Here is a 24654-nt window from a genome sequence, read left to right as displayed (position 1 = left end):
CGCGCAGCGACCGAGACATCTAGTTAAGGCTATATGTTGCCAAGCAGGAGAACATGAATATATATTATATATATATTATATATATATATTATATATATATATATATATATATATATATATATATATATATATATATATATTATATATATATATATATATTATATATTATATATTATATATATATATTATATATTATATATATATTATATATTATATATATATTATATATTATATATATATATATATATATATATATATATATATATATATATATATATATATATATATATATATATATATATATATATATATATATATATATATATAACCTGGAAAGGGTTTCGGGATCAACGCCCCCGCGGCTCGGTCTGTGACCAGGCCTCATGGTGGAACAAGGCCTGACCAACTAGGCTGTTACTGTTGGCCGCGCGTAAACCGACGTACATACGTAATATATACACTAAAGTGTATATATTTATTACTAACTCAAGAGCTTCGTAGACTGTTTCAAGTTTAAAATATTATAATAGTCATGGGAGTGCAGTGACCCCAAGGGGTCACTGCGCCTTGAGAATGGGAGACTAAAAGGATTAATAAAACAAGAAAGTGGAGGTGGAGGGTGGTGCCAATTCCTTTGGACCACAGGTCCTTAACCATTGAGTTTAGTTGTGCCGCCTGAGTGGCTAGCTTATTGTGCACCTCATGTTCATCTGTCAGCAGCAGCACAAAATAACCCTCTCTCCCCCACCCTAAAATATATCAAGATTACAGAGGTCATACTGGGTCTTTATCAGACTCGACCCGTCACCCCGATACATAAAGGTGGAGATCAAGCAGACTTGAATAACTATAGGCCAATATCCAACTTACCCCTTCTCTCTAAAATCTTTGAAAAACTAATTCATAAGCGAATTTATTCCTACCTCATCTCCCACAACATACTCAACCCCTGTCAGTTTGGGTTCAGGCCTAATAAAAATATGAATGATGATATACACATGCTAAAACAAATAAACACTGCACTCAAGAAAAAAGAAGTCCCATTGGGGATCTTCATTGATTTACGTAAAGCTTTTGATACAGTTGACCATGATTTTGTTGCACATAAAATTATCACACTATGGTATAAGAGGGCACTCCGTCAACTACCTAAAGTCATACCTCAACAACAGAAGCCAATATGTGTACACAAATGGAGCAAACTCTTCCACACAACCAATTAGAGTTGGTGTCTCACAGGGAAGTGTCCTTGGCCCTCTTCTCTTTCTCATTTACATAACCTACCAAATGCATCGCAACTACTCAGACCCACACTATTTGCAGATGACACTACATATGTCTTCTCTCACCCAAGCCCAGTCATACTAGATAATACTGTAAATACCGAATTACAGAAAATATCTACCTGGATGATGATTAACAAACTTACTCTCAATATTGACAAAACCTACTTCATTCAGTTTGGGAACAGAACTACAGATGTTCCTCTTAACATAATGATAAACGGATCACCTATCACAAAACTCACAGAGGGAGAATTCTCAGGAATTCACCTTGATAACAGACTCAAATTTCAAGCACATGTACAACAAATTTCCAAGAAAATCTCTAAGACCGTAGGCATACTATCGAAGATACGGTACTGTGTTCCACAATCAGCTCTCCTGGCCCTATATCACTCATTCATTTACCCTTATCTCACCTATGGAATCTGTGCATGGGGCTCAACAACAATAAATCTCAGACCATTAATTACCCAACAAAAGGCTGCAGTCAGAATGATAAATTCCCACCCCAGGCAGCATACTCCACCAATATTCAAAAGTCTAAGCTTACAGTACAAAACATCCATACTTATAATTGTGCCTACTACATACATAGAACAATAAACTCAGATATAAACCCTCCCCTCAAACTTCTCCTTACCAACCTCAACAGAACACATGACTATAACACAAGGCACAGATCACTCTTTGATGTTCCCCGTGTCCATCTCACACTTTGTAAACACTCAGTGCACATAAAAGGCCCAAAAATCTGGAATTCATTACCTGTAAATGTAAAAGAAATACTGTTTTTCAATTCAAGACTTCTTAAAAACCACTTACTCACCCACAACTAAATAAATATTGAATAACTGTATTTCATAAAAGTGTAACCTGTGACCGTATCAAACTGTTTTTTTTTTTTTTAATTACACTACCTAATAGAATGATCCATTCTCTTGAATGCGCAGTAACTTAATGACCATATGACCTGTTTCTGCACTTCAAATAGTATATTGATCATTTTGTTATATTATACATTGTTATGCTACAAATTTGTGCAACTATAATGCCTCTTAACTGAAATGTTCAAATTTCATTGTTTAAAATACTCATTTGTACTTCATGTTATATTTTGATTACTGTAATTTTTACCACTGAATATATCATTGCTTAGTTAATCTTAAGTTAATTTTAAGCCTGCCCATAATGCTCTGCATACATGTGGGCTGTATAATCCTACGGGTTTAGCGCTTCCCCCTTGATTATAATAATAATAATGCATACATGGGGCTTTTGGCATGAACACCCAACTATAATTCCTTGTACACCTATATATCATGTCCAAATAAAGTATTGTATTGTATAGTTACTTCACAAAAATTATATTAGTCATTTCATATATTGAAAATTTCTTTTTAAAGCCTTTGGACACAACAGACTATGAAGATATAAACTAAAAGAAAATAATTGCCTTATTACCGGTAAAATATTCATTATTGGCCCGGTGGCCTGGTGGCTAAAGCTCCCGCTTCACACACGGAGGGCCCGGGTTCGATTCCCGGCGGGTGGAAACATTTCGACACGTTTCCTTACACCTGTTGTCCTGTTCACCTAGCAGCAAATAGGTACCTGGGTGTTAGTCGACTGGTGTGGGTCGCATCCTGGGGGACAAGATTAAGGACCCCAATGGAAATAAGTTAGACAGTCCTCGATGACGCACTGACTTTCTTGGGTTATCCTGGGTGGCTAACCCTCCGGGGTTAAAAATCCGAACGAAATCTTATCTTATCTTACAAGAACATTTCATTCATTAGTCCCCTCAAGGAAGGTTCCTTGATGTTGGTGAGGGGCTCTTGATTTAGGGAATTGGATCTGTGCTCCAGTTCCCCGAATTAAGCCTGAATGCCTTCCACATCCCCCCCCCCCAGGCGCTGTATAATCCTCCGGGTTTAGCGCTTCCCCCTTGATTATAATAATAATTCATTCATTAGTTACTCAGACACAAAGTGGATACAGCCCTTCACCAGCATCAAATCATCTCCCCCCATCCTCCTGACGCAGGTTTTAGTCATATAATTATCGTTATGAGGACCAAACAGCATGTGCACTTTGGTATAGTGTCCAACTCATCTGCTCTCTGCCAATCTTAGCAATTATTCTGGCACACCAGAGCTCAGAGCCTGCCAACCCCGGCAGTTGCTGAGCCAATTTATCTGCCTACAAGCGTCATCTCGCTGAACTACAGGGTATATACATACCGGTATATGTATCTCAATGTATGCACGTTCAGAGGTGTGTACTCACCTAGTTGTGGTTGCAGGGGTCGATTCACAGCTCCTGTCCCCGCCTCTTCACTGGCCGCTCCATGAGCTTTGTCATACCTCTTCTTAAAGCTATGTATGGATCCTGCCTCCACTACATCACTTCTAAGACTGTTCCACTTCCTGACAACTCTGTGACTGAAGAAATACTTCCTAACATCCCTGTGTTTCATCTGAGTCTTCAACTTCCAACTGTGTTCCCTTGTTGTTGTGTCCCATCTCTGGAACATTATGTTTCTGTCCACCTTGTCGATTCCTCTCAGCATTTATATGTCGTTATCATATCCCCTCTCTCCTGTCCTCCAGTGTCATCCCTTAACCTCTCCTGGTAGGACATACCCCATAGCTCCGGGACTAGTCTTGTTGCAAACCTTTCCAATTTCTTCAGTTTCCTTACCTGCATGGCTAGGTGTGGATTCCAAACTGGTGCTGCATACTCCAGTATAGTCCAAGTTTTTTTTCGGTTATCCTAGATAATCTATACATATGCTATGTATGATAATTTATGTAACATTATTTATGTGTACCTGTACCTGAAGGGTAGTAAGTTTATTTAGGTACAGGTACTCATAAATAGTTACAAAATTATCATGCATAGTAATGTATAAATTACCAAGGATAATCCCAAAAAAGGCAGACAAATTGACTTATTTCCATTGTCCTTTTGTAACCAACATTAATCACCTACATACAGTCGACAGGCTTGAAACAGTTTAGTTAGTTTAATATCTTTATTATTCACCTCATACCCTTTCTGTGGGTGGTAGCCAAAAGATTACAGAGGTACATAATGGGTCCAGGGACTGAGCCTCACTAGGCTTGAAACAGTAATAATAATGTGGACGGCTAGTGCTTTCTTTTAGCCTTGCCACAGATTGTATGTTTGTCCCCATGTTCCTTAATTTTTACCTGGCTGTGATAGTCATAATTGTGGCAGTGACTTGTACACATTCATTTTCTTTCAGCAGCGATCAAGATGGCATCTATTCCTCAACTGTTGATGGATGAGGTGCAGCCTGCCTTGACTACATCTGGTGGCAAGGTGACGGTAGTTGGTGTGGGACAGGTGGGAATGGCTTGTGCCTTCTCTCTTGTTACACAGCACATCTGTTCTGAACTGGCTCTAGTTGATGTTGCTGCAGACAAGTTGCGAGGAGAGATGATGGATCTTCAGCATGGTTTAACATTCCTTAGGTATGTACTTGGTATTTTTGGTATAGTTGTACTTTGCATGCTTGGCATACTATTTGGTATGCCTTTACTTTGCACGTTTGGCATATTTGGTATACAGTATTGTATACCTGGCATATTTTGTACTGTCTAGTATTCGGTATAAATAGTATTCTTGATATACTTGGCAAATTTTATATTTTCATTATTTATAACAAAATCTTATTTGTCAGCTTTTAATATTTTTGGGATATTTAAAGTTATAATTCCTAATGTAAAAAGAAAGACTTGTTTTTCTTTTTGAAAATTAAGGGTATAATAATTCTAGGTTATGATAATTGTAAGGATATTTAAGGTTTTAAGTCAGTCATAAAATCTTTCTTGTATGTGCTGTACAATATAATGACTAATTTGTAATTGTTAGAGCAAAAATACAGATTTCTTACCTACAGTAATTGTCTATGATTTGCATGCATTGAGAACTGAAACTGCATCTCTTTTGCTTTCAGAAACGTAAAAATTGAAGCCAACACAGATTATTCTGTGAGTGCTGGTTCTCGCTTGTGTATTGTAACAGCTGGAGCTCGACAGAGGGAAGGAGAGTCACGTCTTTCTCTTGTGCAGCGCAATGTGGACATCTTCAAGGGCATTATTCCTAACCTTGTTAAATATTCTCCAAACTGCATTCTTCTTGTTGTTTCTAATCCTGGTATGTCTAGCCAGTAAAAATCCGCTGATGTCTAGGCTCTCCTGAAATGTTACCTGTGTATCCAATACAGTTTCTATAAAGAATACACGCCCTGCAGCGCTGTATAGTCTTGTGGCTTAGCGCTTCTTTTTGATTATAATAATAATAATAATATAAAGAATACAGTAGATCCTCAAATTAAAATGAATTTTGGGAACTCGTTAATGTTTTAAGTGTAGAATTTTTACCCAGTGTTTTGTTCTCAATATACAACAAAATATTTCTACATTATACTGTATCCATATTAATTCCCCTCAAGGAAGGTTCCTTGATGTTGGTGAGGGGTTCTTGATTTAGGGAATTGGATCTGTGCTCCAGTTCCCCGAATTAAGCCTGAATGCCTTCCACATCCCCCCCCCAGGCGCTGTATAATCCTCCGGGTTTAGCGCTTCCCCCTTGATTATAATAATAATAATCCATATTAATTAATTAACCCGTAAATGGTCCAAACGTGTATATACGTTTTTTCAACATTTGAAAGTATGTAAAAAAAGTAGATCTTCTTTTTGTTTTCTTACATTTGAAAATGTGTAAAAAAAATTTGATCTACTTTTTTTTTGTTATATTTGAAAATATGTAAAAAAAACGTAGATCTACTTTTGTAGCACTACACATGTGAACGTAGATCTGCTTGGACCATTTACGGGTTAATAAATACTAAATATTTAACTGTTGTGAACAGTATTTATCTTAAATGTTAATCCTGTCTTGCTCACTAGAAGGGATGCTTCATATTTTAGGTTTCTTAACTACTTTTCACTGTTGGAAGTGAGTGTCATTTGTGAGTACAGTAGTTAATTGTTCCAAAATGTCAGTGTTGTGTACATAGAATATTGAAACTCAGAACATTGTAAATTGGGGCCCAGTTGTATGTACCATTTTTAATAGGTAATTATTGTTGAATTATACTGGGTATATTTCTTATGTACTGTAATTACTTAGCAAGTTATACAGCATACTAAAGAACTAAACAACAAATTTATTAATTATTTACTTTACCGTGAAATACAGCCTCTCCTCACTTAACGACGGGATTCTGTTCCAAAGACCACATCGTTAAACGACGTGGTCTTTGGAAATAAACAGAATAGATGAAATCAGCTCTAATATACATTATTTAGATATGAATACTGGTCAGAGAGTCAGACGTGTCAGTAAATGAGTATGTTGCTAAGTGAGGAGAGGCTGTACAGTATTCCTGAAATGTTTCCCTTGTACAACATTATATACAGCATGAGCCTAAATATACAGCTTGATTTAATTCTACCTAAAACTACATACTCAAGTATACTTTTGTATTTCAGTGGATATTCTCACATATGTTGCTTGGAAATTGTCTGGACTTCCAAAGAACAGAGTGATTGGCTCTGGAACCAACCTTGACTCTTCAAGATTCCGCTTTCATCTGTCGCAGAAACTCAATGTTGCTCCGTCTTCTTGTCATGGCTGGATTATTGGAGAGCATGGAGATTCTTCAGGTAATATTGCACTTCTTGCACATTCAACTTGTGGTAGCTGCCCAGGAAAATTATATTGAAAAACTGGATACTGCCTTGTACTGTAAAGATTTGAAAAAATGACTGAAATATGAGATATCTATTGTTATACTTCTCAAACTTTATTGATATGATTATGATTATAAAATACTGTAACATCATTTTATATTTATGTGAAGTACTAAACTCATGTGGGTCATTCAGCAAAAAAATAGAGGTTGAAACCTCTGTCTGTTAATAGCTTTTTTCACAAGTGTTTTAACCCTTTCAGGGTTGGTGCCGTACTAGTACGGCTTGCACACCAGGGTTGGTGCCGTACTAGTATGGCTTGCACACCAGGGTTGGTGCCGTACTAGTATGCATAAATTCTAGTGCCTTCTAATCTAGAGAGAGAAAGCTGGTAGGCCTACATATGAAAGAATGGGTCTATGTGGTCAGTGTGTGCAGTATAAAAAAATCCTGCAGCACCCAGTGCATAATGAGGAAAAAAAACTCCAACCGTGTTTTTGGTTTAAAACAGCGACTTTGCAGTGTGTTTTCATATGCTATTTATGGTTGTATTCAAGTTTTCCTCGTCTCATTTTATAGAATGGAAGACATATTACGGAAATTGAGATGATTTTGATTGGTTTCACAATGAAAAGTATCTTGAAATTGAGCTTAGAGTAGCAGAAATGTTCGATTTTTGCCAAAGTTCAAAGGTAAACAAATCATGCCATACGTCCAATGCATGTCAACTGGTGAGTCTAATATTCTTTCACAAGTGTGCTGATATTATTTATACCATTTCTACACTAATGCAGTAGTCTGCATAACATAAATCTTCTATTTTTTGTGAGAAAAATTCAAAGTGGAAAGCATAAGAAATGTAACAGAGGCCTGGGGACGTGAGTAATGAACAGAGGAAATGTTATTTTAGTGCCAGGAATGTCTATCTTGTTTATTCTGGACCCTATTTGGAAATTGGCATCTTTTGAAATTTGTGAAATTGGCAAAATTGCCAATTTCTGACCACTTTATTGGATAGTTGAAATCGGTAAATGGGTGGTTTCTTGTGCTCATTCGATAGAAAAAAATGGAGTTCTAGCGAGATAGGTATGATTTTTCTCGACTGGTACATTGGAATTGGCTGAAATTAGGGCTCAAAATGGGCGAAATCGCCGATGCGTAAACATCGTTGAGACCGCTAACTTTGCAAGAGCATAATTCTGTAAGTTTTCCATTAAATTTCATACTTTTGGTGTCATTATGATCGGGAAAAGATTCTCTTATCATTTGATAAGAAAAAATAATTTTTTTTTTTTTTTTTTTTTTTTTTTTTTTGAAAAATTTCCATCCCTGAGAACAAGTTTAGGAGAGGGCCTGCCGACCCTGAAAGAGTTAAGAACATAAGAAAGGAGGAACACTGCAGCAAGCCTGTTGGCCCATACTAGGCAGGTCCTTTACAATCCATCCCACTAACAAAACATTTGCCCAACCCAATTTTCAATGCTACCCAAGAAATAAGGTCTGGTAATTCGATCCATTCATTTGCAAGTCCCACTTAAATCCAACCCCTCTCACTCATATATTTATCCAACCTAAATTTGAAACTACCCAAAGTCCTAGCCTCAATAACCCAACTAGGTAAACTGTTCCATTCATCAACTACCCTATTTCCAAACCAATACTTTCCTATGTCCGTTTTAAATCTAAACTTGTCTAATTTAAATCCATTACTGCGGGTTCTCTCTTGGAAAGATATCCTCAAGACCTTATTAATATCCCCTTTATTAATACCCATCTTCCACTTATACACTTCTGTCATGTCTCCCCTCATTCTTCGTCTAACAAGTGAATGTAATTTAAGAGTCTTCAATCTTTCTTCATAAGGAAGATTTGTAATGCTTATATTTTTTTTTTTTTTTTCAAAAATTTTTTTTTAGTAGTTTGTAAAGTACCCCGGATACCAGTGGTGAGAGGCACGACTCTCATCACTGGCGTACAGTTTGGATATTTATTTTTTAAGTAGTTTGTCCAGTTCTCGTACCCCGGACACCAGTGGTGAGAGTCCCACCTCTCACCACCGGCCTACAGTTTCGATTTTTTTTGTTTTTGTTTTTTAGTAGTTCGTGTGTGTCTCTACACCAGACACTGGTGGTGAGAAGCGTGGCACTTACTACTGTGCTACAGTTTTTTTTTTTTAAGAAGTTTGTCCGGTTCTCGTACCCCGGACACCAGTGGTGAGAGTCGCGCCTCTCACCACTGACCTACAGTTTCGATATTTTTTTCATTAGTTTGTGCGTCTCTCTACACCAGGAACCGGTGGTGAGAATCGTGGCACTTACTACTGCACTGCAGTGCAGTGCTAAGCCTGTAATGAGCTAAAGAAAGTGCTTTTATAAAGAGAACATTCTTCCTTAGAGGATCTTGAAGAAGCTTCGTTATCGATTGAGCTCACATACCGTATTACCCTAAAAATAATTTTTTTTTTCTGAACTTTGGAAAATTACAAATGCTTTGAGTAGGTTGATTATTGTCTAACATAAAATATTCTCTATTACAGTTCCAGTATGGTCAGGTGTCAATGTTGCAGGAGTGCGGCTACGTGATCTTAACCCACTTGTAGGAACCCCAGAGGATCCAGACAAATATAACGAAATGCACAATGATGTTGTTAACAGGTATTTGTTTTCGTACTAGACTTTTTGGACTTTGCTTTTATTAATAACAATAACAATAATTATATACGTATGTGTTAGATAGGAGCGAGTGAAGGCAAATGGTTTTTATGACTTGATGTACTGTTGGAATGTGAGCAGGGTAACATTTATGGAGGGATTCAGGGAAACTGTGTAGCTGGATTTGAACTCTGGAGGTGGGAAGTACAGTGCCTGCACTCTGAAGGAGGGGTATTGATGTTGCAGTTTTTTAAATTTTAGTGTAGGCACGCCTCTGGGAAGACACTGACGGAGTGAGTGAAGAAGAAATGAAAGTTTTTCCTTCTTTTTACATTTAGTAATTTATACAGAAGGCACTACTAGCCCTTTGCTCCCAGCATTTTAGCTGCCTCTTAAGACATGCATGGCTTATGGCGGAAGGATTCTTTCTTCTCCACTTCTCCATGGAGATTGCACACATACACGTGTACACACATACATTCATATACTTGTGAATGACTGTGAATATTGTAGTGAAGTTGATGTTATAGTGCTTTACATTAAAAAATAAAACCTGTATATAAACAGATAATTGAAGACTTCAGTAGCCATCAACTTCATTAATATATATACTCTAGGATAAATATTTTCAGTTACTGTGCATTAATTTAAAATCATTATACTGTATTTGTATTATTAATTGTGCACATAAGATTTTTCAGCACTTGTTTGCCTAATCATTTTTTTCACATGGGAATAGTTTTTAATTATGAAATATTGTACAGTGAAAAACCCTTTCAAATTTTTTGAAAAATTACACAGTGAAGGTCTTATCTAGCTAACAACTTTTTCTTCATATGTCCCATTTGGTTAATATGCTAGGTATAATCTTTGTAGTGTTGTAAAAGCCTACAAGTTGACAGTGGCAACTGTTCACCATTGTCATTGCAATACTAAGGGAAACGTTTGGTTACAGGATGGATGATACATTGTTTGATCGTTGTATTTACAGTATCTCATTCACATCATGGGGGCAGTACTGAAGAGATTACAAAGACATATAACAGGTACTAATATGTATGATTGTGAGGCATGGTCTTTAAATGCTTCAGCGAAGAGAGGGATAGAGGTGACAGGGGTGTCATATTTGAGAGCAATGTGTAGTGTGAATATTATGCAAACAATCAGTAGAAGGTAGTGTGAGGTTACAAGAGTTATAATTCCAAGAATATAAAAGGGCTTATTGAGGTGGTTTAGCCATTTAGCAAGGATGGAACAAAATAAGATGATAGAGGGTGTATAAATCTGGGGTGGAAGGAAGGAAGAAGGGTTAGGGATATTCCCATTAAAACTTGAAGCAAAGTGCTGAAGGAGGTTTTAAGTGGTAGGGGCTGGTTTATCTAACAGGTTTATGTGAGCAGCATGTTAAAACAGTGGGTGGGGACAGGTGTTTTTGGGGATTTGAGATATTGTTGGAGTGTGAGCAAGGAAACATTAATAAAATATGTAAAGAAAGCCTAGGCGAGAAGTATGTAAAGAAAGTCTAGGTGAAAAGTACAGTGCCTGAATCTGACACAGAGGGGTAAGGATATTGCAGTTTGGAGGATTATTTGAATTGTGTTGTCTGCACACTTCTAACAAGATGGCTATTGAATGATTGATGGTGAATGACTGGAGATGAAAAAATGCAAGTACCTGAGCAACTTTAATCTCCGTGGTAAGTAGGTTTAGCCCTTTTCATGGATATTTTATAATAATAATTTTATTATGACTGCATTTGACCTCGTTATCTTAATTGATCGATATGTTTTACTTATTTTATTACATTTTTTATGTTTAGTAGAACTTAAGAGTATCTAGCCTTCTGATCCCATTGTGGTTAGATAAGATTCTTGCTACAGATACATACCTGTATAGTATTACATAGAATTGTACTGTTCTGTGTAATTTAATTTCAACATGGCATAAAAGTCTCTTCTGGGGTTTTCTGTACAATATTGTCATTTGGTACAGTATACATTATTTTTCTTTTAAAAGATATTTAACATTTAGTTGCAGTGGAATATTTTTATTGTTGATTATAAGATACTGGTTATAAATAATTTGGTTAAAAAGCTGTACGTACTCATGTTTCCAGTTATTTAGTACTGTCCTGTAGGCTCAAATGTTATGATATACTGTACAGTTTTTCCCAGTAGTTGTTTAAAGTGGCCCTTAATGTTCCACTATTCATGGCACAGTTTTTTAAAAAATTTTTATTCATCTTACTACTTTGCTAAGAAGAAATAAATATCATTAACTGCAGTAAAACGATGTAAACTGTATTGAGTGTGGTAGCTTTGCCAATTCCTAATTGACCCCAAAGTGTTTTTCAGGAAAAATGGAGAGGGTCAGGAAGATAATGCATAGTCTATGGAATCCTAATAGAAAAAAATGCTAATAAAACTGAGGGTTGCTCAAAATGCATTGCATACTAGTTGCTTTCTTTTGTGCTTTCCAATGTTTTATTACATGTAAATTACATTATTTGTACTGCATAAAGAAACAAAAATTATATTGTATAGAAAGGTAAAAATTCATACAGTATAGTATTTCATTATGGCTTCATTGCAAGACTGGCCTAAAATGAATATCTGCCACTCTATATGTTATTTGAGAAGATGCTACAAAATGTAAATGTATAACTCACAATACAGTACAATGTATATCATAAAAATTTGGGGTTTTAAGTAAACTTGAGTAATAAAATTAATTTAGACATATGGCTAAGTATCTTAATAATCAAAATTTCCTAATTATTATTTTGAGAGTTGAGTGAACTGCCCATTTACCTGTTTTTTTTTTTTTTTATCAGTATTCTTATATTTTTTGTATTTAAAAGCAAAAAGAATACTATATATGCTTATATGCATACTTTATATAAAATCATATACAGCAGATATTTGTGCATTTCATATTAGGCACAGATTAATAACCAATTGAAATACAGTTTTAGCTTAATTTTTAACAGCTATGACTAAAGTTATTTAAGGTTGTAGACAGTAGCAGTTTGATGTGCAGTAACCATACTCGTACGCTGTTAGAACATGGATTTTTTTAATGGAATTTTTTGGAATAATTCAGTCAAGCTTTGGCTCTCAGTTTTCTTCTTCAATATTATTCCTAACATTGCAAACAAGTTTGCTCTGTAATTGGAAGTGAGCCCTTAGTGAATGATAAGTGAAGCATCAAAGATTTGTATTGCATCATTAACCCAGGATAACCCAGGAAAGGCAAGTTACATACCTTATTTTCATTGGGCTCTTTTTCTAGGATATAATTCACTGTAGCCAACTATCTCCTTATCTCTTTAGTGCTTATTTACTGCAGTTTATAAAATATGGAGAAATAATGCTATTTCTTTAAATGTAGCTCTGTTGGGATTCGTGTTAAAATTCATAAGAAAATATAACAAGTAGAGCAAATGGGATCTAGAACATCCCAAGCTTTGACAAATATATTGGACATGGAAAAAAGTGCCTTTACATATTATCCTGTACTCTATTGTCATTATACAGTATTATACTACAGTTGGTTAAATGCAATGCTGTATAAAAGATGTGGGTGAAGAATTCAATTCTGCTAACTTTGGACATTAGCCTGGTTTTATCTCTTGGCTCCCACTAACTATGTTATAACAGCGTTCGACTTTGTTTGGAAGCGTGAGTGGAAATAATTATGCAATTGACATCTTGATAATGAACAGGTAAGGATCATGTTTAAGCTTGGTGCTGAATGAGATTTATTGTAGTGTATACCATCGCTTTATTAACTCTTTCTCTTCACACAAATACAGTAGTAGTAGTATCATGTTAGGGGTGCATAATTGTGACGAACTTAACACCACACCCCATACATGTATTTAAATTTAATACATTTGCTCGGGTAATATAAAGTAAAATTGAGGAATTTGGATGTGCTGTATACATTATCATGATTATTGCATTGATTAAGAATTCATGCATTATCTATTAGTATTAATATTATTGTCATATTTTTATTTTTGTCATTACAGTACATAAACTATTTAGAGTTGCAAGATTAAAACATACATATTGTATACAGATTCCTTCCTTCAGATGTAAAAATTTAATTTTGATATGTCATATACTACTAACAGAAAGAGTTAAACATGCATGTGCTTCAGAATCTGTGTTATGTGGTTTTATAACAGTAAAGGGGTTTGTTCTTAAGAATTAAGTTATTTTACTAAGGAGTTGTTTTTCCAATTTCAGAGTACTGGACTCCCTCAGTATTGTTGAGATGCATTCTGCAGAAATTTCACTGATTGTGAATTCTTGTATATGTCTGAAAGTGAATGCATTCTGGTTCCCCATGGCTCCTGTACTAATAGCTTTACTTAAATATTTTCACTACTTTGGGATAATTTTAAAAACAAATGGGTCATCTAACATAATATAATTTGTAGGCAAGGTGATATAGTATTATATGAGAGCTTCAGATTTTGGAGCAAAATTTGTAGATAATACCATGTTATACATGGAAAAGGCGTATGACAGGGTGGATAGGGGGGCAATGTGGCAGATGTTGCAAGTGTATGGTGTAGGAGGTAGGTTACTGAAAGCAGTGAAGAGTTTTTACGAGGATAGTGAGGCTCAAGTTAGAGTATGTAGGAAAGAGGGAAATTATTTCCCAGTAAAAGTAGGCCTTAGATAAGGATGTGTGATGTCACCGTGGTTGTTTAATATATTTATAGATGGGGTTGTAAGAGAAGTAAATGCGAGGGTCTTGGCAAGAGGCGTGGAGTTAAAAGATAAAGAATCACACACAAAGTGGGAGTTGTCACAGCTGCTCTTTGCTGATGACACTGTGCTCTTGGGAGATTCTGAAGAGAAGTTGCAGAGATTGGTGGATGAATTTGGTAGGGTGTGCAAAAGAAGAAAATTAAAGGTGAATACAGGAAAGAGTAAGGTTATGAGGATAACAAAAAGATTAGGTGATGAAAGATTGAATATCAGATTGGAGGGAGAGAGTATGGAGGAGGTGAATGTATTCAGATATTTGGGAGTGGACGTGTCAGCGGATGGGTCTATGAAAGATGAGGTGAATCATAGAATTGATGAGGGGAAAAGAGTGAGTGGTGCACTTAGGAGTCTGTGGAGACAAAGAACTTTGTCCTTGGAGGCAAAGAGGGGAATGTATGAGAGTATAGTTTTACCAACGCTCTTATATGGGTGTGAAGCATGGGTGATGAATGTTGCAGCGAGGAGAAGGCTGGAGGCAGTGGAGATGTCATGTCTGAGGGCAATGTGTGGTGTGAATATAATGCAGAGAATTCATAGTTTGGAAGTTAGGAGGAGGTGCGAGATTACCAAAACTGTTGTCCAGAGGGCTGAGGAAGGGTTGTTGAGGTGGTTCGGACATGTAGAGAGAATGGAGCGAAACAGAATGACTTCAAGAGTGTATCAGTCTGTAGTGGAAGGAAGGCGGGGTAGGGGTCGGCCTAGGAAAGGTTGGAGAGAGGGGGTAAAGGAGGTTTTGTGTGCGAGGGGCTTGGACTTCCAGCAGGCATGCGTGAGCGTGTTTGATAGGAGTGAATGGAGACAAATGGTTTTTAATACTTGACGTGCTGTTGGAGTGTGAGCAAAGTAACATTTATGAAGGGGTTCAGGGAAACCGGCAGGCCGGACTTGAGTCCTGGAGATGGGAAGTACAGTGCCTGCACTCTGAAGGAGGGGTGTTAATGTTGCAGTTTAAAAACTGTAGTGTAAAGCACCCTTCTGGCAAGACAGTGATGGAGTGAATGATGGTGAAAGTTTTTCTTTTTCGGGCCACCCTGCCTTGGTGGGAATCGGCCAGTGTGATAATAAAAAATAATAATAATAATAACATGAGACATGGAACTATGAACCCAGTTTGCATATGAAGCTATAATATTGTACACTCAAATTGTAGATTGTGAGCTTAACACATACATGGGGCAGTAGGACAAAGCAAAGCTTGCAGATTTATAAATTTGTGTATGCAGAACTCTCGTATGCTGAGGGAGTGCAGTACAGTTATACTGTATTTTTTATTTGGAATTCTCCAAATTTGGAAATGAAATTTCAGATTCAGTATACTGGATTCTCTTGCTCAGAAAGACCTCTCATGTCTATTCACTCCAATCTAATCTGTTCACACATAAGCTAGATGTTCATGCCCTTTACCTTTCAATACCTCCTATACATTGTCTTTCACCTTCCTTTGGATGTCTTACCCTTTCTTCCTCTCATACTATATTTCTTGTAAAACCTTCACAGACACTGTCAGTTGTGTTAAAATAGTTTTGCAACATTTCCACCATTCCACATAATGATTTATCTATAACATTAATGTAGCAATCATTCTTCTTATTGCACTCTGTCATTTTTTCTTTAATTTTTTTTTTTTTACCTCCACGTATTTCACTCTTATTAATTTTACCGTTGTCATTCTACATCCTTATTGTCCTATCTTCAAATCTGATCTTGTAATTGATTCACTCCTTTATTCCATTAATAACATAACTGTAATGGAGGTCCATCCTTTTAACTTTTCCAGTTCAATTTTGATAATATCTGATAATACAGAACAGATATGAGCTAATGCACTAGTTGGTAAACAAATTAGAACATATAATGAGCTTGCAATGTAGCTGTACCCTGTTTCTTTTCATGCAAACCTTCCATGCATTTTCTTTAATATACAATATTGGCCTAACAATCCTCATGATACTGTGTATAATTAATTTCACTCTTGCTTTATATACATATTACTGGCTTATTTCAGCATTGTGTTACAACCTTCTGTTTCATAATTTATCAACTATAGCCCCTCCTCTTTATGTATTTATTACAGCACTGTACTCTAATAATTGCATTTGTTCAAGTGCTGTTTCATGACCTATTTTAGAACAAATATTTCCTTGCTAAACTTCTTTTTCAAACAGCAGCTCTGACAAATATGATTTGATCTATTGATTTTTTTTTCTGTTGCTACAGTACTTGATAAAAGATTAATAGAAAGCAAATAATTGTCTATAATTATATATTATTATATACTTTTTTAATACAGTAATTAATTTAAAGAATGTGAAAAAACCCAGATTTTACAGTTCTGCTGTTGGAAACTGAAACTTGATGTTGCATTTAGCATATACTTGTGCTTGGCATTGTATACAGTGTGGTGTTACAGTGCGTATGAGATCATCAAGCTGAAGGGCTACACTTCTTGGGCTATTGGTCTGTCCGTTTCTGCCCTTGTAGCATCTATTTTGAAGAATATCCGCTCCTGTCATGCGGTCTCTGTTGCTGTTCAGGTAGGTTTGTACAAAATAAGTTAGATTAGTAAGAATAATTGTCTTTAATTTAAACTCCTTATTTATATATGCAGAGTACAGTACATATATGTTTGTTGGCTGCTATTTGCAGTGCCTATGAAGTGATCAGGCTGAAGGGTTACACATCATGGGCCATCGGAACTTCATGTGCTGTTCTTAGCAGGGCATTACTTTCGAATCTAAGAAGTATATATGCTGTAACCACAGCTGTGCAGGTATCAAAAAAGGCTCTACATGAATGATAGGATATCCCTGCTGCTCTCCGAATGTTATCATTACTCTGCCTTTTTCATTAAAATCCCAGAACTTTTATTATGAAGACAGTACCTGCAAAAATGTAATATACTTTTATATGAAGGTCTTTTAATTTACCTGAGGTGCTGTATTCATAAGCAAGGAAAGGGATATTATGTACATTTATTGTCTTCAAATCAACTTCAATTAATTTTCCTGGTTGCCTCATCTTTTTACCTTTTCTTTTCCCCAACAGTATAATGTTGCTCTTGGTCAAAATGATGTAAGAACTAAACTATTGTATTAATCTAACCTCTTTTTAAGCTAAATTATTACAAATCTAATTTACTGATATTAATTTTCAATTTAATTTACCGTAATAACTACAGTAAGAAAAATATCTCCTGTATATTCTAGTTGCAATAACTTAAAACACAATTTGATAGTATCCTTTGGCTGTTATTACCCATAGATATTTTGCTAAGAAGAGACACTGGCACTGACCATTGTAGAAATGAATGTACAGTACAGCATTAGTGAAATTCGTTATTTTCTGTTATCAGTAGCATAATTTTCAGATGTACAATACACAGTATGGTAATGAAGAATGTCAAGCTTCTCCTTCTGGCTTGTATTTAACTTTGCTTGCAGCAAGTTGACATGAATAAGTGTTTCCAAAGCTTTTTTTAGTACAGTACCATATTGTCATCATAATACAGCTACACTGTACATTTCTATATAAATTGCAAAGAGTAAGGGGGTAAATAAAAGAAATTCAGACTTGCTTCTCTCTCTCATGTAACGATCTCTTAAAAAAAAAATTGTCTAGTCTATGAAGAATACTTTTTCATTCAAACCAAAAAACAGTTAAGCAATAAAAATGAAGTTTGTAAGGCTTATTATTAGGTCATTGCTTCCAGTGTAATTGTGCATAACATGTTTCACTATTTAGGGCTATCATTTCATTTATCTGTTGAGAATAGATCTTTGTCTAGAGATATTAATATTACATAAAACTGGAATGTATTAGGCAAGCTGTCCAGTCACATGTCACCTTAAGTGACAACCCACAACATTAAAATGTTCTTCAACAAAAGGCTAAGTTTCAGAAATGTATACCATACCTTTTCCTTCAAACCCTTTAGCATGAACCTTTAAAAATTATATAAAATATGTATAATTTCATTTCCTGAAAAATAATTATTGGAAAAGCAGAATACAAAATAGGTTACCACAATACTATTCTATTTTTCTTCACTTAAGCCATTTTACTTTGAGTTATTTGAATAAATTTTTTTCTACTGGTTTTAATACTATACACTACTTTTTTAGAATCAGAAAAATGTGTGTTTTTTGCTTTAAATTTTTTCTTAATTTTATAAATTTTAATTTTTGAGTATGATTTTTTAAATTTCTCTACCTGGTTAACATTCGAAAGCAGTATGAATGAAGAAATGTACTTTTTTATTTTTAGATGTGCAATTCTAAGCATACCATTTTTACAAACCTTCAAAAAAATACAGTAGATAAGTACTTTACAACTAACCTAACCTAGAAGCTGTATTCTGAAGAGTGGTAAGGATGACCATAACTTAGTGCAGGAAAGTACCTAGGGGCATGCCACAGAATAGAGGGAAGAATGTGTGTTAATGTCCTTGGCAATCAAAACTGTGTAAACAGAAAAATCAGTACAGTGTAAACAGAACTGAGACAATGAAAGACTGCAAAATAAGTCAAAACCATAGCTGGATTAATTAAAAAAAAAACACAAGTTAGAGATGAATTTTTTTTTTTTTTTTTTTTTTTTTTACATCTTGGAGTTGATAAATAGTCCAGGATGGACTAGAACATCTATTTTTTCATCTTATTTTTTTTGTTTAGTTGTGAGTAAAAGAATGTAGTAAATAAGTTTTTCAAGAAGAGAGCTGTTGCCAGAAGAGATCACTAAGCGATTGGTGGTGATCATTTTTGACAGGAAAGGATAAAAATACAAAAGTGATCAGATGCACAGCATTTACAGGATTCCAGAATAACAAGATGTGAGTTATTACAAAATGATGAAAGAGAAAGTGATAGCAAAAAGCAGGAGAGATCAATTTATTGGGGAAATAGTGAAATTAACCTTTTAGAATATAAGCAGATTAACAGTAGCCGAGATAGATGCAGAAAATTGATGAATGAACACTCTTGAATAGTACTGCTTTTGAAAATAATCAGGGCAGAGTAAACAAGCTCTTATACAAGGTCTTGGGCAAGTTGATGGTTTCCTGGATTGTATATTGTTTTATGTATATGACTTGAATTTTTTTTAAATTTTCTTCTTGACTGTGCCTATGTCCTTTTAACTTTCCAAGCCTTTTTTTTTAATTTCTAATAAATGTATCTTTGTTATGAAATTTTTCAGTTGAAATTTGTATAGCTTTCTTGTATATATATCATTTAAAAGATGATATAACTCTTACGGTGTTAGACCACTTTTGTTGACTAGTTACTATACTATCAATAAAAAAATTACTATTTGTATATTAATTAGGTATTCCATTAAGGGGATCATTCAGTCATTAAAAAATAAAATTTTTTTTAAATTGTATCTTATTGTGAAAAACAAAATAAGCCCTAGGTCAATAATAATTGTCATCACAAATACACACACATACAGCAGTTGCATATGTATCGATGGATAACTCATTCTTGCATTATGGCTAATTATAGGATTTTTGCCTTTATAATTAGTATTTGTAATTATTTTTAAAGCATATAAGAATTTAATTATGCATATATCTATTTCACCCTGCCTCGGTGGGAGACGGCCGACTTGTTGAAAAAAAAAAATCTATTTCAGTTGTTTAGGGATCTTTATTGATAAAATGTTTCACCTGCACTCTAGGCTTCACCAGTTGAATGGAGATAAATCACTCTCCTGGAGACATCATTGTTGGTTGTGTACGAAATGGAGAGGTAGTTTGATGTAATCAGTCCATTACCTAGGTGCAATTTGTTCAGTCTCAGAAGCAGTTGGCCAGATGCTTGTACACAGGAAGGCGATACATTGTCGTACATCATATTACCTCTCCATTTTGTTTACTTCATCTCAACCAATGCTGATGTCTCCAGGAATGGTAAGTATCTTTACATTAGACTGATGAAGCCTGCAGCAAAGGCAAAATAGCTGATAATAAAGATCCCTAGTGTTGCACATGTGGTTATCAATCAACTTATGTGCATTGTTTATGATTTATAATATGACATGTCTTGTTACTGAGAGTACACAATTTTTATAAAACTACATACAGTGGACCCCCGGTTAACGATATTTTTTCACTCCAGAAGTATGTTCAGGTGCCAGTACTGACCGAATTTGTTCCCATAAGAAATATTGTGAAGTAGATTAGTCCATTTCAGACCCCCAAACATACACGTACAAACGCACTTACATAAATACACTTACATAATTGGTCACATTCGGAGGTAATCGTTATGCGGGGGTCCACTGTACTTAATTTCTCAAAATGCCTGGCCAAAAGAAACGAATGACCCCCTTAAACTCAGCAATATCATTTTGATAATCACATTGTAAAATACTTTATATATTTAAGCTGTTTGATTTTTCTTTGTGAGTTTATGAATATAGGCATAGTATTCATGATAATGAAGTGTTTTTGAGACTTTTAAATTCACCCTAGGGTTACCAAGATATTGACAAGGATGTTTTCCTGAGTCTCCCTGTTGTGTTGGGTGAGAATGGTGTGACTCACATCATCAAGCAAACACTCACACAAGCTGAAATTGACCAGCTGAAGAAATCAGCTGACACACTTTGGGATGTGCAGGCCGGAATCCAGTTTTAGGTTTGATGCCTCAGATGAGGTAAGAGATAATTTCATTTTCTTTTGAGACTGCAAGGGATTCTGTGTAACTTTGTGTAGATGCTGAATGAACTTTAAAGTTAGCTTTGTTATCATGACAGATAAAGCTGTCTTGAGTGAAACTTTGTGTTAACAAAGACTTTCTCTGATATGAATAACTTTCTATTTACATTATGTCTTCTCATTTTCATAACCCAAATGTACATTGTAGTTTCCACTATCGCTATTTATAGCCACCATATAGTACCACAGTTCATAGCCTATTTATACTAAATGTTTTCTCGGGCTCCGAGAGTAGTGAAACTCTCAAAACTTCAAAGGTAAAGGTAAGGTTAATTTAAAGAATAAAATGGCTGTGATTTATGTCGACATCAAATTCTGAATTTCTCACTAAGGTAGAGTAACCCTGTGTTGGCAGGAAATGATCAGTGTAGTAAAAAATATAAGTGCATATTAAATATAAAAAGTTACTGTGTTTTCTATCACTTAAGATATGCCTTTACATTTGACCCCCTCCTCTGATTTTAGGAGGAATTTTGTGAAAAAATCATTTAGTGTACATTAGCATGCATGTACTGTACTGCTACCAAAGTTACATGGGTCATATAATATACAGGGTGTTGTTTGTATTTAATATTTTCAGGGGAAAATTATGTCTTGCATGACAAAAAAATACGGTCATTGTCTATGCAGTAGTGTGATTATAAAGCTCATTGAAATATCAGAGTGGATATACAACTTGGGTTGTAGAGATTGTATTGGAGAAGAGATTTGTGTAAGAGAGAGATCATAGGTAGATAGGAATGTAGTATGTTGATGAAACATAATTAATGCAATGGAACTGGACATTTTGTAGGAGACAACAAATTTGTGTAGTGGAAATATGCCTTAGACGACATGAGACTTGTGCAGTGAGGCAACTTATGAAAAGGTGCAAATGTAGATGAAATTTTTCTCTAATTACAGAATCCTTATATGGCAACTTGTTGGCAGTGTATATCATTATCATATTCACTTTAGTCAAGATGCTATCTAAATGTTGAAATAGCATTCAGTGCTTATTAGTAGGAGTATTACCTAATAATATACATAGTATTTCAAATCCGGAGAGAAGTTTTTAATTTTTTTTTTTTTAACAAGTCGGCCGTCTCCCACACTTTCACCACACTCACACATAATCACTGTTTTTGCAGAGGTGCTCAGAACACAACAGTTTAGAAGCATATACGTATAAAGTTACACAATATATCCCTCCAAACTGCCAATATCCCGAACCCCTCCTTTAGAGTGTAGGCATTGTACTTCCCATTTCCAGTACTCAAGTACGGCTATATAAAAATAACCAGTTTCCCTGAATCCCTTCACTAAATATTACCCTGCTCACACTCCAACAGATTGTCAGGTCCCAAATGCCATTCGTCTCCATTCACTCCTATCGAACATGCTCACGCTGGAAGTCCAAGCCCCTCGCCCACAAAACCTTCCTTACCCCTTCCTTCCAACCTTTTCAACCCTTACCCTGCCTTCCTTTCCCTACAGATTTAAACGCTCTCCATGTCATTCTACTTTGATCCATTCTCTCTAAATGACCAAACCACCTCAAAACCCCTCTTCAGCCCTCTGACTAATACTTTTATTAACTCCACAACTTCTCCTAATTTCCACACTCCGAATTTTCTGCATAATATTTACACCACACATTGCCCTTAGACAGGACATCTCCACTGCCTCCAACCACCTCCTTGCTGCTGCATTTACAACCCAGGCTTCACACCCATATAAGAGTGTTGGTACTACTATACTTTCATACATTCCTTTCTTTGCCTCCATAGATAATGTTTTTTGTCTCCACGTATACCTCAATGCACCACTCGCCTTTTTTCCCTCATCAATTCTATGATTAACCTCATCCTTCATAAATCCATCCGCCGACACATCAGCTCCCAAGTATCTGAAAACATTCACTTCTTCCATACTCCTCCTCCCCAATTTGATATCCAATTTTTCTTTTATCTAAATCATTTGATACCCAAACCTCCATCTCCCTATCTACTAACTCCCCTACTCTGTTTATAACTGACAAATCCATTCGTTCCCTAGGCATTCTTAACTTGTTTAACTCACTCCAAAATTTTTTCTTATTTTCATTAAAATTTCTAGACAGTGCCTCTCCCACTCTATCATCTGCTCTCCTTTTGCACTCTCTCACCACTCTCTTCACCTTTCTTTTACTCTCCATATACTCTACTCTTCTTATAACACTTCTGCTTTGTAAAAACCTCTCAAAAGCTAACTTTTTCCCTTTTATCACACCCTTTACGTCATCATTCCACCAATCACTCCTCTTTCCTCCTGCCCCCACCCTCCTATAACCACAAACTTCGGCCCCACATTCTAATACTGCATTTTTGAAACTATTCCAACCCTCTTCAACCTCCCCATTTTAAATTGTAGCACAGTCCTTATATCTCTAGCCTCACAGGACAGACTGTTCCATAGATTTATTACTTTCTGGGAGAACTAGCTAATAAGATAAAGTATAATTAATGTGAATCATGTTCATTTGCCTTAAATATCTATAGTATTTTTTTTACAGGATAAAAATGGACTGGAAATCACCTGCAGTGGCCTAAATAATGAAGGATAAGGAAATTCCTGCAAAAGGCAAGAGGAGGAAACCATATTAAAAAATTTTAATATATCTACAAAGAGCCAAAATGGAATTGGTGTGGTTCAAGCAAAGATTAAATATGCATATACCATTACTTAAAAAAAAAAAATATTATTTTTCAGATATGCTATATTGTCAGCCACTGTATTCCTTAGTCATGAAAGAATATATGTATTACTTTCTACTATGAGGTGCCCTGCAGTATAATATAACTTTATTACTGTCATTGATTTGTGAAGCCTAACATATTTTATTTGGTCTGCATTATACAAATTTAAATTCAATATACACTACATATTAAATGCTAGGTGTTCATTCATCTATCTTCATAATTATTTAATGCCTTTTTTAGTAAAGTACTTGGATTACCATTTATCATAATGAGCTGATTTAGTGATTTTAGATGTTATATTTAATTTAAGCCTCTTGTCTGCAGTATGTACTGGGTAAATTGAATGCACCAAGTAACTGATAAGTAGAAAATATATTTTTTCCTCTTGTGTTTATTATATTATGTACCAATATAGGCTAAATGTATTAAAAGTAAAAGTCGTATGTAATACTGTATATTTCTTTATACACACAAGCAGTTAATTAAAAATGATAATAAGAAAGCTAGTATGTTACCCTGTGTTGATGTTGAGAAAGGCAGACTTGGAAAATGGGTTGCAATGGATTTCCTTTATAATATAATTACATAGGTACAACTATACATTCCCCACAAAAAAAATGTTTGCCACAAAATAAAAGTATGGCAAAGGATGATTAAAATGCAGTTTCATGAGCTATACCAGAAAACTTAGAAAAATAACACAACTTCAATATCTGGTCATTTGACCTTTTGCTTTCATTATGTTTTTAATCCTTTGTTTGGTACAGGA

The 24654-nt window shown here is 35.3% G+C and overlaps 1 protein-coding gene across 5 annotated transcripts in view; it reads left to right on the top strand.

Moving 5' to 3' along the window:
• Nucleotides 1-24387, top strand: part of Ldh (Lactate dehydrogenase) — a 43541-nt gene extending 19154 nt beyond the window's left edge. For 2 of the 5 annotated variants that reach the window (XM_053787539.2, XM_053787540.2), the window contains exons 2-8: nucleotides 4558-4783; nucleotides 5269-5468; nucleotides 6812-6985; nucleotides 9549-9666; nucleotides 17094-17217; nucleotides 20920-21103; nucleotides 23699-24387. In XM_053787539.2, coding sequence (XP_053643514.1) covers nucleotides 4566-4783; nucleotides 5269-5468; nucleotides 6812-6985; nucleotides 9549-9666; nucleotides 17094-17217; nucleotides 20920-21084 — 999 coding nt within the window. In that variant the 5' untranslated portion in view covers nucleotides 4558-4565 and the 3' untranslated portion in view covers nucleotides 21085-21103; nucleotides 23699-24387. Of the gene's footprint in view, nucleotides 1-4554; nucleotides 4784-5268; nucleotides 5469-6811; nucleotides 6986-9548; nucleotides 9667-16857; nucleotides 16982-17093; nucleotides 17218-20919; nucleotides 21104-23698 lie in introns of all 5 variants that reach the window. The other 3 variants (XM_053787538.2, XM_053787541.2, XM_053787537.2) reach the window with 2 other exon arrangements.
• Nucleotides 24388-24654: the final 267 nt, after the last annotated feature.

Source organism: Cherax quadricarinatus, chromosome 39 (genome assembly GCF_038502225.1).
Source record: "Cherax quadricarinatus isolate ZL_2023a chromosome 39, ASM3850222v1, whole genome shotgun sequence".
NCBI lineage: Eukaryota > Metazoa > Arthropoda > Malacostraca > Decapoda > Parastacidae > Cherax > Cherax quadricarinatus.
The sequence above is the reverse complement of the archived record's forward strand: the minus strand, read 5'-3'. Positions and strand labels throughout refer to the sequence as shown.